Source organism: Tachyglossus aculeatus, chromosome 20 (genome assembly GCF_015852505.1).
Source record: "Tachyglossus aculeatus isolate mTacAcu1 chromosome 20, mTacAcu1.pri, whole genome shotgun sequence".
Lineage (NCBI taxonomy): Eukaryota > Metazoa > Chordata > Mammalia > Monotremata > Tachyglossidae > Tachyglossus > Tachyglossus aculeatus.
In genome coordinates, this window is record NC_052085.1 from 4,632,807 (window position 1) to 4,649,710 (window position 16,904).

The window sequence follows — 16,904 nt, forward strand, 5'->3', positions numbered from 1 at the left end:
AAAGATCTTCAAGTTTTGTACCAAATGAAAAGGTATGTAATTGACCTGTTTATAGTTTTCTTTCGAGTTTCAGCTCAAGGTGTACATATTCAGTTTAAAGAAAAAGCTATTATTTAAAGATGGAGTTTGGAAAATAATCATAAACCTATAACCCCATTTAAAATTTATTATTCATTGAAAAATATCATCTGCTTTTCTCCCCCGTTATTTGACAAATTGCTTATTTGGAAGACTTTTAAAAATCTGAAGCTATTTACTTTACTCTTTAAAATCTCTGAATCCTGCTCCCCACTAAATATACTTGTTAATTAAAATGTTTTCACATCTTGCTTCAAGGACTGTGGTTGCCTCTAATTTGTTAACTCTCTCGTTTAGTTAGACTTTAGTGTTTACGGTAATGTTCATGACACCTCTGTAAACCTGAAAATACAGACTTTCTGCTTTTGGATCAGACTTGAGTTTTCTGAGTCATTTTCCAGAAGATATTTATTATGGATAAATAGAAATGAATGTGCGTGGGAATTATAATGTACCTAGTAAATCTCTAAGTAGCAGTTACATGTAAACTAAAGGGCAGTTTGAAGACTGGTATGCTATTGAGAAGCAGCGTGGCTCAGTGGAAAGAGCACAGGCTTTGGAGTCAGAGGTCATGGGTTCTAATCCTGGCTCTGCCACTAATCATCATCATCAATCGTATTGAGCACTTACTATGTGCAGAGCACTGTACTAAGCGCTTGGGAAGTACAAATTGGCAACATATAGAGACAGTCTCTACCCAACAGTGGGCTCACAGTCTAAAAACAGTGGGCTCACACTAATCGGCTGTTTGACTTTGGTCAAGTCACTTAACTTCTCTGTGCCTCAGTTACCTCATATGTAAAATGGGGATTAAGATTGTAAACCCGACGTGGTACAACCTGATCACCTTGTATTCCCCCGGTGCTTAGAACAGTGCTTTTCACATAGTAAGCGCTTAACAAATACCATCATTATTATCAATATTATTATTACTGAGGCTGCTTAGTGGATGCTCAGTTCAAAGTATGGAAGGAAGGTCAGTTGTTAAGAGTGGCTGGTTGCCTCCTTTCAATCCATTAGGATTTAGATACTGTTTTTTCTGGCTTGAACTTTGCACCGGGCCTCTAAAAACTACAAGATACAAGGTAATCAGGTTATCCCACGTGGGGCTCACAGTCTTAATCCCCATTTAACAGATTAGGCTACTGAGGCACAGAGACGTTAAGTGACTTGCCCATAGTCACACAGCTGATAAGTGGTGAAGCTGGGATTAGAACCCGTGACCTCTGACTCCCAAGCACATGCTCTTTCCACTAAGCCATGCTGCTGTACACGCCTTAGGTTTATTTTTAGCTGGGGGGGCCAGGGATGGGGGACCAGTTATAGATTATTTTTAGTTTTGGGGGTGGGGAGGAAGGTCCAGATGTCCAGAAGCAATTCTAGTTCATTAGTTTATTCCTGGCTCACTCCAGGTGCATTTAGTTATTTACAAGTTGGTCAATGGCTGGTGTTGGTGTAAGAATATTATTATGGGTTTCTCCATATGCTCAATAGGAATTTCCATTTCATGTTCAAGTCTAAAACTGATTGTAGCACTAAGAAAAATGTGTAAATTGATGTGGGAAACACTTGACTTCCAGATTTTTTAGCACAGTAGTGATAATGTTGCCAGGCCCCAGTGAAGGTATAGGTCAAATTTATCACCAAGTCATTTATGTTACTGTTTTTGCAACAGGAAACAATATTTGACTTTCCAGAGTTGCCACTCTGGGACCAATTCCAAAGGGTTTGAGAGAGAGGAGGCTACGGCAGGAATTTGATGTTGGCACACATGCACTCATAGATCAAATACAGTAACATGCCAAAAACAGTAACTTGGCCTAAATATGGTAGCAATGAAATGATCTTGCAACACAACATAATTTCTTCTTCTGCTCAAATCATGCTGGTACTAGTCAAGAAATTTGAGTAAATATTCTATCTTTTGCCTTTGACAAAAACAAATTGCATATTGTCACAGAAACAAACAGTAAATAACATATTTATGAAATAGACAGTATTGATGGAGATGGTGGGGTCTTTGGTTTGACCCCACCAAATGTTTGTACATATTTATTACTCTATTTATTTATTTATTTATTTTACTTGTACATATCTATTCTGTTTATTTTATTTTGTTAGTATGTTTGGTTTTGTTCTCTGTCTCCCCCCTTTTAGACTGTGAGCCCACTGTTGGGTAGGGACCATCTCTATATGTTGCCAACTTGTACTTCCCAAGCGCTTAGTACAGTGCTCTGCACACAGTAAGCGCTCAATAAATACGATTGATTGATTGATTGATTTGGTTTAAATATTACTTTTATGTCCGTTCTGCTTGTGAAGATGCTTAAAACCCCAGGGTGGGACTTCTGTCTCCCCCTCTAGACTGTGATCTCATTGTGGGCATGAATGTGTCTGTCTGTGGTTATATTGTGGTTATTGTTTTATTGGTTATATTGTACCTTGCAAAGTGCTTAGTCCAATGCTTGGTACACAGTAAGCACTCAATGAATACAAGTGAGTGAATGGTAAGTTCAAATATAGCAGGTGCAAAAATTGTCCCTTAGACCTTCAGTTTAGTCTGTACATCGATGCCATGTCTGGCCATCTTCTCAGAGGACATTGCCCACTGTTGGGTAGGGACTGTCTCTATATGTTGCCAGTTTGTACTTCCCAAGTGCTTAGTACAGTGCTCTGCACATAGTAAGCGCTCAATAAATACGATTGATTGATTGATTGTCTGTGGGTAAGGCTGCAGGGGAAGTTGCCAGACCTTTCTGCCCAAGAAGCCCAGGATTTGGGCCTCTCATGGCTTAGTGGCAAAGCGCATGGGGCTTGGAGTCAGGAGACCTGGGTTCTAATCTTGGCTCCATCTGCTGTGTGACCTTGGGACCTCAGACTGTGCGTCCCGTGTAGGACAGGGATTGCCTAATCTGATCGCATTGAATCTACTCCAGCTCCTAACATAGTGCTTGGCATATAATAAGCACTTAATAAGTACCTTATCATTATTATTGCTATTATTATTATTATCAATTCTCAGGAGAGAATTTTATGGTCAGACCATCCTAATGGACGAGACCTTTTTTCGTTGGTTTTTAGTGGTGTTTGTTAAGCGCTTACTATGCGTCAGACACTGTTCTAAGTCCTAGGGTAGGTACGAGCTAATCATGCTGGATGCAGTCCCTCTCCCACATGGGGCTCATAGTCTAGGAAGGAGGGAGAATAGATTTTGACTCCCGATTTGGCAGTTAAGGAAACAGGCACAGAGAAGTTGTGACCTGCCGGTGGTCACACAACAGGCAAATGGTGGAGGTGGGATAAGATCCCAGGTCCTCTGGTTTCCAGGCCTGTGTTTTATGCACTGGTCCACTCTGCTTCCAGTCTCTGCCTCAGCCATACTGTACTTCACAGTACTTTACTTTGTGAGCAGTACCTTGGATTTCTTCAAGGTTTTATCATTTCATAGTATTTACTACGGTAAAATGAGTAGTAAGGATGTAAAGCCATCTGCTAATGAATGAAGCATAGACCTTTACCTTGACAAGTACCTTCAACCCTTTAATTGGCCTTGAATCGGTTGTTCTTATAAACAATTTCCCTATGACACCAGACTCTTCAAGAACAAAAGCCCCATGTCGTAGAAGAACTTCATAGGAACTGAGTATACGTACTTCTTAAGAGTCTTTCTAAAAAAAATGTTCCTTTACTGTAGAGGCTTCCTGATTCAACCTCTCCGCTAATCCGGTCATTATATCTCTACACACAACTCAGCATGCTTTCATCAGATAGTATGTGTGTATGTGTATCTAGGTATGAGTGAGTACATGCGTGTGCGTGCATGCGCGCACACACAGCCACACCCCACCCCCTGCCCACCTCCAGCCAGAAGCCACCTCCCCGGACTCACCAGCCCAGAGCCATCTTTTTTTTTTTTTAATCTAAGCATTTTAGACATATCTTATCTCTTATCTTTTGCTGCTCGATGCTGCTGTCTGTCTGAGGTTCCGATGGTCCTTAAAGGTTATCTTGCTTTACCCATAGAAGGCACCAGTGATGATGGAAAATACCAGCTGTTCAAGACTTCTGGGGCAGAATTTTCGATTGCTGAATCCAGCAACTACAACCTTCGCGTTTCTGATATGTGCATTCTGTAAAACTCCTCACAGATTTTGTTTTTTTGAAAAACCTGTTCATTTTACAGAGCAATGACAATGAAGAACGCTTGCAGGTTGTTAAACTCCTAGCAAAAATGTTTGGGGCAAAAGATTCAGAACTGGCATCTCAAAACAAACCGCTTTGGCAGTGCTACTTGGGGAGGTATGTAGGATTTTCATTCTTTTTGCATAGAGGCTCAACCCTAGCTATAAAATATTTAACAATTTTTTTTCTTTTGAATGACCTTCTAAAACATACGATTTTGCCATCTGGTATTGTGATTCTGGAGAGGTGATAACCATTGTTTAACTTCCCATTCTCTCCAAATTAATTACTTACTGTATCTTTGTGGCCATTTTTTTTTGAGGTAACCAAATTTTGCCTTATTTTTTCCCACAAATATGAAGTCCAAAAACATGAACATTTAGCACCATTGGTAATATTATGGCTAGTTCTGGAAATCTAATTATGTCTGTACTGATTATTGTATTTCCATTATTCAGCAATGCTAAGCTATGCATGCAGTATGTTTGTAATTTTTTCTGTTTGATTTTGAAACATTTCCTTACTAAAATGAAAACAAGTGCCAAGATGCTTACCTATAAACTGAAAATGGGCACTAGTCTTTGTATGCAAAGTGTTTGATAAAGTCAGAGCCGCCATCAACATTTTTTATGGAATTCTTGATCCATAAGGAGAAATCTTTTTTTTTAAGTCCTGAAAACCTAATGCATTCAGTATTTTCGGGCAGTCATCCTAGCAATTTCAATTTTACACTTTCTCCCATTTGATTATGAATAGAAGGAGGAATAACTAATGGAAAATATTTTATTGAACAAAATATAGTGAAATGTAAAGGTAGAAGTAGTTTAACTTCTTTTCAGTGGATTAGCTGCTAAGCATGCCAGTGTTGGGTAGTAAAGAAGCAGGTATCAAAATATTAAAATGAAGACCACCCTGAACTCTACTATGCAATTATTATGCTGTTCATTAAAAATACCTTTAACTGCAGTTCTAACACTGAAAAGATTGCAAATTGTCAGTTATGTTGCAGATTTCAGTGGCTAAAAGATATTCTATTTCAAGTTCTGGATCTTATATTTAGAGAGCAGTATACTTTATTTGACATCTGGAATTAAATTAAACTTTATGCATTTTTGCAGATTAGAAAACTGAATTTATTTGACTAATTAGGGCCCTTGAGGTACCTTATGAAGCATATGCTTTATTTATTAGCACTTTGAAATTACATTATCTTGGGTTTGTATTTTATTATGAAGCAGTTTACACTTTTTACCATAAGTGAGAAAATTTTAATCACTTCACAGAACATGTTTTTCCACCCAATTGTTTTGCATACTGAAACTGTTTTAAAGTTGATAACTTTCGTTTATAATCATCTTTTCTTTGGAGCTCGTCATTTCTTTAACCCTTAAAATATTTCAATGTGGCTGGAAATTGCCTGATGGGAAAACTGAATCCCAGAAAAATCCAACATTTTTGGGAAAACAGGCAGGCACCCAAGGGTTGAATCCAGGATCATGTACATTGTTTATAAAATAGTTTGAATTTGGTGTTAAGGTCATCCTGAACAGGTAATTTGTCGCCTTCAGCTCTAAATTCAGGATTTCCATTTTTTTCATTTTAGGTTCAATGATATCCATGTTCCAATTCGGCTGGAATGTGTAAAATTTGCAAGCCATTGCCTTATGAACCATCCCGATTTAGCAAAGGATTTAACAGGTATTGTAAATGAGAGCTACAATATTTGAATTAAAATTAAAGCACTGCTTAAAGTTGGTGCTTAAAAATTCCTTTGTTGCATTGCTACCTTCTCTTAGTGTGAAAAATGAATTATATGTTTTTGTAGAGGAGATAGCCAAAATGGTGAGTTCTTTGCTGGGTCTCCTACACACTTGGTAGAGTTGGTTATGATGACTACCCCACTAACTGTTTGTGTGTGATTGTTTTTTTATTTATTTCTTTTGGAGGGGCAAATTTGGCCCTCGTCCTAGGGTCTCACAAACCCTAAATTAGAGACAGGAGGGTGGTTTAACTGACCCTAAGGTCCTTTTGGTCCTTTCCTTTAGACTGTAAGCTCCTTGGGGGCACGGAACATGTCTACCAACTCTGTTATATTGTACTCTCCCGAGCACTTTCGCACACAATAAGCACTCAATAATTACCATTGATGGATTCCAAACATTCTGATTTTTCATGAAGTTATGAATTTAAGGGGCTGTTAGAATTCATCTTTTATATTTCCACATCTCTTAAAAGGAATTGATTTTCATGGGGCAGGATGTAAGCTCTAAGGAGAGACATGAAAGGTTCTAGGGAATTTCTTACTGAAGCTGAAAATGTTCCTAGCTTTGGCTCTTAAATGCTCTGGAATGCTGAGACTCTCCCAGAAGTGACATAGGAAAACGAAGGTTGCAGACAAAAAATTTTCAAACCAATTTCTTTCATAATGAAAAATTCAGAACTCTGGTGCTTGTATCGCAGATGCAGCAGTAGCAGGAACATAATACATCTGGCTGATGTTTTCATTTATCTTTGCCAAAAATGCATATGGCTTGGGAGTGGTCATGAATCGTTTTAATGGAAATGAGATGGAAGAAAATTCAGAACAAAAGTATCCCCAAAATTAAATTGAAAGGTCACTATTCTATATTAGAATTTGTGTTCATAATGAATAATTTTTATAATGTCAGACACCTATTTTGCTGCCATTTAAAAAAATATATAGCATTCCAGTCTGTTTCATGGTTCCTTTGGACTTCATCTAAACTGTGGATCCAAACTACCATTTTTTTTAAAGATCTGGCTAAAGTGTTGCCTTTATACTGATGCCTTTCTCTTTTTTCTTCAGAATATCTACAACTGACTTTCAGTCTTTACCTTAACTCTCTTCTCTTCTCATTGTCTTATGGCCCGATTCTCCTGGGAATGTGGTTGGCATCAGCTAGTCCAAAGGGAAGACTTAATTCAGCATCCGTGTCCACGGATGCTGCCTTAGTAGCCTTACTTCTGGGTAGGCTGAGGTGTAGGCATTGGGAATTTTGGGCAGAATGTCCAGAATCATCTTGGCAGCCAGCAAACTTGCCCCAGGCTTGCTTTTCCGTAGAAACAGGGATGATTCCGTCTTTGGTGCTGGCTCAGAGCATTGATCCATTTGTGTCATGCCTTTCTATCAGAAGTACTTCTCTCACTTGACTCAGGCAGATCTTTGAGGGTCCTCCATTAGGACGCAACCAACAGTTACCTCCATGTTTTCACGTTTATCTTGGGGATAATCAGCTACTGGGTTTAATCCTGCCAATGAGGAACACTTCCCCCACAAGAGGTGTGTTATTCTCACCTGCTGTTAAGCCTCAATTTGAGGTCCTTACATGGTTGTGGCCCAGAATTCATTTCCTGGAGCACTTGTTTTGGTGCTGTGCCTCAAACTGGGGAACCTTGATGAGCTAAAACACTGATGAGCAACCTCCCCTCTGTGAGGATTCTTTTTTTTTTTTTCGCATTTAAGTACTTAGTGTGTGCTACATAGTGTATTGAGCTCTAGGGTAAATACCAGCTAATCCGATTGGACAGAGTCCCTGTCCCACATGGGACTCACAGTATTAATCCCCATTTGATGGTGTGATAACTGAGGCACAGGAAAGTGAAGTGACTTGCCCCAGGCCACACAGCAGACAAGTGGTTCGGAACTCAGGTCATCTGGCTCCTCTTTGCACTAGACCAGGCTGCTTCCCTGATTTTGAAAATAAAATAGTACTGTGAACCCATCCTGTCGGGAAAACAGTTTTTCACTATCTGAATCATCCACTGACTTCATTTGTTTTTGTTAACGATGGTGGGCATCCACCCAAGTGGTCCAGAGCACCATATCTATTGAAGAAATGTGCAGTTAACCATATGGTCTACTCTGCTTCCCTTGGCCAACCACTGTGTTTTTGGGTTCATCTTTTAGGAGAAAGACCTGTTCTGGTCTTTAAGAACCCATTTTAGTAGCCTTAATCCTGTGGCCTTCTTGCGAGCAGGTATGGCATCTAATAGAGCAAGCAACTTGAGTGTTCTTTTTCCATATTTGGGATTTAGAGTAAACTGAGTTCTCTGAAGGTTTGTAGATATGCAAAATGATCACACCAGCCCCCACTTGCCTTCTCTTAAGGGTGGTGTCTTTGTCCTGTCTTTTCAAGTGTTCCATCTCCGTTAGAAAATGGGAGCGGAGAAGGCTTTCAACCCTTTCACCCCTCACCCTCCCCCACAACACCCCAGCTACTCCCTGTATCCCTTGTTCCCTAACCAAACCTATGGAGAAGATAGAGCCTCATCTTTTTCTGGTTAAGGTGCCTGCTCTGAAGGGAGGCAGCTTCTGAACCTTTACAAGACTGTGAGTTGAAAGGGTATCTGGCTTCCAGAGTGGTACCCTGCTGTCATCACACTTTCACAGATTATTTAGAAAGACATGAATCTTGGAGAACTGCAGTAACATCTCTCATCCAGGCAGTGGTATTTACTGAGCTCTGGCTGTGAGCAGAGCATTGTACTAAGTGCTTGGAAAAGTTCCATACAATAAGTAAACATTATCCCTGCCCTCATAGATCTTACAGTCTTGTTCTATTCTGCTGGAATACTCACCTGCCTCTTTAAAAAAAAGCAAAACAACAAAACATGTCTTTCCTGTATATTGGCCAGTGGCTTTTTACAATTTAATTTCTACATCTGGACTTCAAAATCCTGGCAGTTGGCTCATGCTGGTTCATTTTACTTCATCTCTGTCTGCCTCCATAATCTCAATCCTTTTTTCTTCTGTGAACCTTGGCTCTTTTTCCTTTGTCCTTCTATCCACTTCCATTGCTGAGGCTCCTTTATTGGAGCTCCTTCTTGGTGTTGGCCAATTTATCTTGAACCTTTCTCTAAAACTCACTTTATCAATCCCACCTTCTTAACCAAGAGTTCCTGAATTAATGAATAGAAAAGTGAATATTTTCACTTATTCTGAACCCAACAACTTCCACTTTTCATGGCATCCCAACCCCCAAATTGCAAAAAATAAAATAAAGAATCCATTAAGACGCAGATCTAGCTTGTCCCATCTCCTTTAGAATGTAGCATCAGGAGTTTAAGAACTGGAGTTCTGTAGATTTGGACATTGTAAAAACTTCAAGTTAAAGTGATTTTTCTCTTTCAGAATATCTTAAGGTGAGATCACATGATCCTGAAGAAGCCATTAGACATGATGTCATTGTGTCTATAGTTACGGCAGCTAAAAAAGATCTTTTGCTCGTCAATGATCACCTTCTTAATTTTGTGAGGGAGCGAACACTGGATAAAAGGGTAAGAGGACATGCAGTTTAAGACCACTGGTTACTTGATTTAACTGCAAAATATTTGAAATGGATATAAGCGTGTTTAAGACTTTAAACAGTTGACTTTAAGGTGTTTTAGAAATATTATGAAATTCAGATAAAATGATGTAATTAGAATGTCTTTCAAATTTGTTACAAGTCCACTTTATCAAAACAAGCGCAGCACACTGTGGTGCACCCATTAATTATCTTGGGCTCTCCAGTCCCTTCTGGCCAATTCCTGAATTGTTGAAATAATAGATTGAATTTGGAAGAGCCTCTCCTAATTCTCTTTCACTTTATGCTGGCCCACCAGAGAGGATAAAGGAAAAGTGTGGGATTCATGGCAGTGGCTGCTACTCAGCTTCAGTTCAAGAGAAGGAGCAGGAGAATAAGCGCTTCTTATTATTTTTTTCATGGTATTAAATGCTTACTATATGCCAGTCACTGTTCTAAGCACTGGGTAAATACAAGCTGATCAGGTTGGACACATTCCATGTCTTATGTGGGGCTCACCATCTTAATGCCCATTTTATAGATGAGGTAATTGAGGCACAGAGAAGTGAAGTGACTTGCCCAAGGTCCCACAGCAGACATGTGGCAGAACTAATTTGCAATTAGCTAGTTTCTTTCTCACCCCTGTAGTAGACAGCAAACAAGCCAAATTTTAGCGGAAGCATTCCCTCACTCCAACAGGCTAGTAGCAGAAATAGCACTGGACTGGTCCCCTTCTCCCCCTCCCGATGGGGAAAAGGTGGCCATATCCAGAGCTCCTTATTTATTCATTATCCCCCAGCCTCCACAACCTCCCTGACGTCTCAGTTGGCTACGTGGAGAGGAAACTAGGTCAATTATTCAAAATTTGGATTATCCGAACCTACTCTTGGTACTAATGGACTCAGGTGATCCATTGAACATGTTAAAAAACAGGGAACATACTCTTGGTACTAATCGATTTGGGTGATCCATTGACTATATTAAAAAGCTGGGAAAGCTGCTAAACCCGAAGACAGGCAGTTCAATATTGTTCAAATGAAGCAGACCAAAAAAACCTCATTTAATTGGTCTTTCAACTCTAGGATTAGAAAACCAGTCCCAATAGAAAATTTAGATTTTTTCAGTAGCATGAAGGTAGAAACTGTGTCTGCCTGCTTTCTAACTAGAGTCTTTCCGATGAAATTATTGTTTAGATTTTTTTACATTTTACATTTTACAGATAAGGTAACTGAGGCACAGAGAAGTGATGTGACTTAGCCAAGATCACAGCAGACAAGTGGCAGAGACAGTATTCAAACCTAGGTCCTTCTGACTCTAAGACATGTGCTCTATCGACTAGGCCACGAAGTTGCCATCTTAATATTAAAAAATTAATTAAGCTCTTCCGAGTATCATTTTCCCCAGTTCCATATCATGGCAAGTCTTTTGGTTTTGAGTTAAAAGAATGTAATTTTTTTTAGTGGAGAGTAAGAAAAGAAGCAATGATGGGACTTGCGCAGATATACAAAAAATATTCATTACAGTCAGAAGCAGGAAAAGAAGCTGCAAAACAGATTTCATGGATCAAGGACAAATTGCTACATATATATTACCAAAACAGTATTGATGACAGGTAAGTTTGGGCAGTTGGTCTCATTAATGTAAAATTTTATTTACATCCATTGTAATGTTTTTGTTCAAAGAATAAATCTAGGGGTGAGATCCTAGCAATCGATAGTAGACATTTATTTTTGTTTTAAACCAAACCCATTTAAAAACACGTTTTATGGTTGATTTATTTTAAAATGTATTTATTTGCTAAATTAAGTGTTCCAGAATTTGTGAAGATGATTGTTGAAACTCAGGCAGTAGAAATACAAATTTTCCCATGGTGTTGATGGTCAGGTTTTTAAATTACTGCTTATCCATAAACTAAACCTACCAGTCACTCTGGGTGAGGTAGATAAGATACTTCAGTCAATCCTTCTAGACTATGAGCCCGTTGTTGGGTAGGGACCTTCTCTATTTGTTGCCGACTTGTACTTCCCAAGCGCTTAGTACAGTGCTCTGCACACAGTAAGTGCTCAATAAATACGATAGAATGAATGAATGAATCAGGCCATCAGTGGTATTTATTGAGCACTTCTTGTGTAGTAAGTAGTTGGGGTGAAATACAAGGAGCCACTTTAAGTCTAGAGGTGATCTAGAGCTCTCTCTCTTCGAGAGGGCGTTACGCTGTGTAGCCCTCCAAGATGCTACTTGGGTCTACAGTTGGCTCCTGGAAGAGGGGCCCTTCTCGGTCCAATTTTCCAGACCCCAAGTGATATTGAGCGGCATCGATTTTGAAGAACTCAGTTTGACTTTCCAACCTGAGATGGCAAAGCTTCAGCTTTGGAAGCCTGAGGCAGACTGCCTCCTCTGGTTCCCTCCACTGTCGACAACTCTCCCACTGAGCTGCCGGTGACCGAGGTTGTATTGGAAGAAATTGTCTGTGGAAGCGGTGACAATCCCGGAAATCCCTGAGGGCCAGGACTGCTCATCCCACCTCCCTTCTCAATTGCACAGGGGCAGCAGCCCCCTTCCTCAAATCAGTCAATCAATCAATCATATTTATTGAGCGCTTACTATGTGCAGAGCACTGTACTAAGCACTTGGGAAGTACAAATTGGCAACATATAGAGACAGTCCCTACCCAACATTGGGCTCACAGTCTAAAAGGGGGAGACAGAGAACAAAACCAAACATACTAACGAAATAAAATAAATAGAATAGATATGTACAAGTAAAATAAATAAATAAATAAATAAATAGAGTAATAAATATGTACAAACATATATACAGGTGCTGTGGGGAAGGGAAGGAGGTAAGATGGGGGGGAAGGAGAGGGGGACAAATCTACAGGAAGCAGAGTCGGTGACAGACTTGAACACCTCTCACCAGTTGGACGATTTCAGTGCCCCACTCTCAGTAAGGAGCCATGGTCTAGGAAAGTAGTTTCCTGAAACTGGAAACCGAAAATGGCAGGATAATTGGAAAGCAAGCTTTCTCCAGTTTTCAAGTTCACTTGCTTTGTCAAAGGATCCCAGTCTTAGAGTTTGTTAGTTTCCCTTTTAATGTCCCCTACATCCAGACACAGTCGTGGTAATTCATATAAAGACTGAGCTTACTTGTTATCTGTCCTTAGTGTAAATCTTAAACCTAATCTTTGATTTTGGGGTTTTTTTAACTGATTAAATTTCTTTTCAATTTCCTCTTGCAGGTTGCTTGTGGAACGTATTTTTGCTCAATACATGGTTCCTCACAATCTGGAAACGACGGAACGAATGAAATGTTTATACTATCTTTACGCTACACTGGACATGAATGCTGTGAAGTATGTTTTAGGTCACGATGATTACCTTGTCTTGTTCTCTACTGATTCTAGTGGGATTGCCAAATGTACTGGAACTATGCTACAACTATGTTGTTCCTAAGACAGGATTAGGGAGAGAGGGATGAGGCACGAGAGAGAATCAGCTCAGAGAGCAAGGCCACGGCTGGTGCTGGGAATGAAGTGTTGTTACCTGACTTGAAAGGGAAACAAGGATAAGCATGTGCCCATTTGGGACTCAAGGTAGATTAAGGGGATTTGGTTGGCCCCACCCCAAGATCAAAAATTGAAGCCAAGCACATCCCACTCCCTTGCAACCCAGGATACCAGTTGAGAGTGTTGTTAAATCTACATCAGGGTTATGAGCCATCACACTTTCTCCAAGCATCTCTTGTGGTTTGACCCGATGAAGCATTTCTTGGGCTTTTAAGATCCTTGAATGTCTTCTGTCTTTGAGTCAATTCCTCCAGCTCCAGGAAGTTACCTAGTGGAACTGAGTCTGTTCCCCACCAACCCCTTCAACCCACGCTGGAGCTCTGAGAGATGGGAGCTGTGGATTTTCCTGGCAGCTCATTTTTGCATTTCTACCATCTCCACCCCAGCCTACTCTGAAGGTGCTTGTGGCAGTGTTAAGAGTAAGGGATTGAAAGAAAGAGACTAAAAATCAGGCAGTGAGGGAAATGGGAGAGGAAGACTGAGATTAACCGAGAGGTGACCGATGACTCCAGTTCTCTTCTAAGTGTGTGATATATATTTTATACAAATGCTGGTCAAAATGATGAAGAATCCAAATCTAACCGTATATTTTTCGGTGAGTAAATTAAGAAACAATTTTGTAAGATCCAATATTCCTAGTAATTGACCTATAGAGTACTGTGAGGGTTGTACACTCTCTCTTAGCCTGTCTCTTTCTCCCATCTCACTTTCCTCCTCTCCCTACCCCCACAGGCTTGCTATAAAGTATGAGTGGCAGGATGTCGTTTGTTAAGAGCCTGATTAGCTTTATACCTAGAAGGCTGATGAGCTGGAACACTCCCTGCTTGCTGTAGTCCTGTGCCCCATGGGAATGGGCTGAGGCTCAGACCTGCCCTCCAGACTGCTTCCATCACAGCTGTGGGAACAAGACGAGTCTGTTCCGGCCCCGGTGGCTACTTGAGAGGCGGCAATCGTGGAGAATTGAACCGTCTGCTCCCTCTCTGTTTCCTCCTCCATTTCATGCAAACCCCAGTTCCCTCCCATCCATTCCTCTGGTTTGGAGTCTGGTGCTTTCTCCTCCACTCAGCACTCTAGATGGCATCTTGGGACAGCAGAGAAGCTGTTGGACCACATCTTCTTTTCCTACTGTGGCCAACAAAGAATGCCTGCCTCAGTGCCCACCAGTAAACATGCCTTCACGTGCTTCTCTGGGTGTTTGCATGCATGCACCTCTCTGCATCACAGCCTGCATCCTACCCATTGGGCGGGATGTTTTTGCTAGTACTGTCTGTATACTCTGGTCTCTCCCCTGAGTAGCTTCTGACTTGCGAGTTTGAAAGGGGCAGGGCTTTTCGACTTCTCTCCTTCCTAGGAACAGAGAATTCATTCTAGGCAACTTGGCATTGGGCCTAGGGGGCAGTTGGCCTTGGATGAGAAACAGTCTGTGGAAGCGAAGGTGACCTCGCCTCCTAAATGCCATGTGCTACATAACTTCACAAATATTTGAAGCTTGATTGCTTTGTCTGAGTGAGAGCACAGAGCTGACAGAATTGAGATCAGGGTTTGCATGTTTTTTTTTTATCCATGCTCTGATCCTGTTCTCCTTTCCTCCTCCCCTTCGCCCCTCTTCTTTTCCCTTTCCCAGTTCTCATTATGCCATTTGTCCAACTACCAACTGATCTTGCTCTATTTCTATTCCACTCAGCATTAACTCATCAGTTAATATTTGCTTAATACACAGAGAGTGCATGGCAGTGTACTGTGGTGGGAAGTCAGAAAATAGAACAAGCATGGTCCTTCCGCCTCCCTTCTTGTTTCTGGGAGGCCCAGGAGACATGGCCGCTAAATGTTTTCCAGCCTGTCTGCGAAATTGGTTTTTCATTTTTTAAACCCTGCCATTCCTCTGCCGAAAACCTCTCCCTTGACTTTTTAGCAGGATATGTTTCCCTTGGTTGTGGTCCCACTGGTCGGCACAGTCAGACTGCTGTGTTAACTTTAAAGCAGCCTCTGGCTCGGCCTCATCACCCCTGTAGCCTGCTGGGACTCATCGACCCAGTGGGTCCATGAGGAATTTTGTTCATGCCTGGCAGTGCCGTGGTCATCAGCTTTGCTGTGGGTTGTTGGGAAAATTTACTTTTCCTTAAAGAGCTTGATGGAATCACAGAATGCAGTTCAGTGTACGTTGTATTGGATTTATTTTCCAAAGAAATACGCAGCCTTCAAGCCAGCTGTTTGCCTTAGAAACACTATTTTGTGGGCAGCTAGACAGCTGCCTCAAGGGGAGAAGTCCCAGACCTTGAAATTGTGTCTTTTTATGAAGCTAAAATAGAAGAAAATGAAAAATAAATGAAAGCAATTGTTGGATTCAGTTTTCAATGAATCAGTATGTAAAAAGTTGTTTTAAAGGGAGTGATCGCTTGCTGTTGAATTTCCATACCTCATTATCATTTGCCTTCCTACTTGCCTCTCAGAAAATAAATACCTAGGAAATCAACAGCCAAAAAAAAAAAAAACCAGTGACATTCTAAAACCCATAGCTTTGTAAATGAAATAAATTACTTTTAAAAGGGTAAAAATTACTTTGAGTCCACTTGGAGGGCAAAATTAACATCAGTGCAGCAAGAATAAATAGTCACTTTCCCATAGTATTTTAAAAATAAATTAAATGTAGGAGAAGTTTGGAAGGATGGTTGTGCAATCAATCAATCAGTTGTATTTACTGAGCACTTACTGTGTGGAGAACATTGTAATTAGCGCTCAGGAGAGTTCAATACATGTGCAGTCAAAATGTGCAGTCATACTATGCTTTCCTAGAAATATATACACACAAATATGGATTGATTTCAATAAACCGGTTACGTCTGCTCTGGAAACATGACAATGGATAGACTGACGTTGCTTTCAATGTATTGGTAAGGTATTCATTCAATTCAGTCGTATTTATTGAGCGCTTACTGTGTGCAGAACACTGTACTAAGTGATTAAGGTATCCCTCCAGGCACTAGTGAGTAGTCAGTCTCACCCGGACAGGTGTTTTCAAGATAGTTAAAATTATGTGGGAATAGATTACTCCGATAAAACTAGGTATGTTTTGTTAAAATAATTCGGTAATGAGTGCTATGTACAAGTCGAAAAGTTTAATTTTAATGGGCATACTCTGAGAATCTTTCCTTACCTTGAAGTTTATATTCGTTGATATTTTTCAGAGCATTGAATGAAATGTGGAAATGTCAAAATCTGCTTCGACATCAAGTAAAGGATTTATTAGATTTAATCAAACAACCCAAGGTAAGTTTTAGTTTTCTCTCTGTTGTGTTTAACTTTGCTCAATCTACTAAGCCACACTGCTTCTCCAGGCACTGTACTAAGTGCTGGGGTAGATGTCGTTCATTACTAACAGATATCAATGTCAGACAAAGGGAGAGCAGGTATTTAATCCCCATTTTACGGATGAGGAAACTGAGGCCTAGAGAAGTTGAGTGACTTGCCCAAGGTCAAACAGCAGTCACGTGGTGGAGCTCAAATTTGAATCCTGACTCTGTGTCCTATGCTTTCTCTGTTAGAACATGCTGTTTCTCTGATTTCATCTTTTAAGCAGAGGAGACCTTTTCCTATGTACCTGATCTGTTGCAAGCATATGTACTATGGTTAGATGAGTTTTGTTTTTCACTCTTCCTGTTTCCTCATAGCAAAGGGACATGTCTGTATCTAGGGGAGAAGAGAGCATAAAGAGATGGGGCAGCGTGGCTCAGTGGAAAGAGCCCGGGCTTTGGAGTCAGAGGTCATGGGTTCGA

General features: G+C 40.5%; 1 protein-coding gene across 2 annotated transcripts in view; it reads left to right on the forward strand.

Moving 5' to 3' along the window:
* The window catches only part of PDS5B (PDS5 cohesin associated factor B), an 80,855-nt gene that overhangs the window by 25,056 nt on the left and 38,895 nt on the right, over positions 1–16,904 (forward strand). For both annotated transcript variants that reach the window (XM_038762207.1, XM_038762209.1), the window contains exons 8-13: positions 4,262–4,377; positions 5,864–5,958; positions 9,413–9,558; positions 11,027–11,178; positions 12,805–12,918; positions 16,317–16,398. In XM_038762207.1, the coding sequence (XP_038618135.1) occupies positions 4,262–4,377; positions 5,864–5,958; positions 9,413–9,558; positions 11,027–11,178; positions 12,805–12,918; positions 16,317–16,398 (705 nt within the window). The remainder of the gene's footprint in view (positions 1–4,261; positions 4,378–5,863; positions 5,959–9,412; positions 9,559–11,026; positions 11,179–12,804; positions 12,919–16,316; positions 16,399–16,904) is intronic.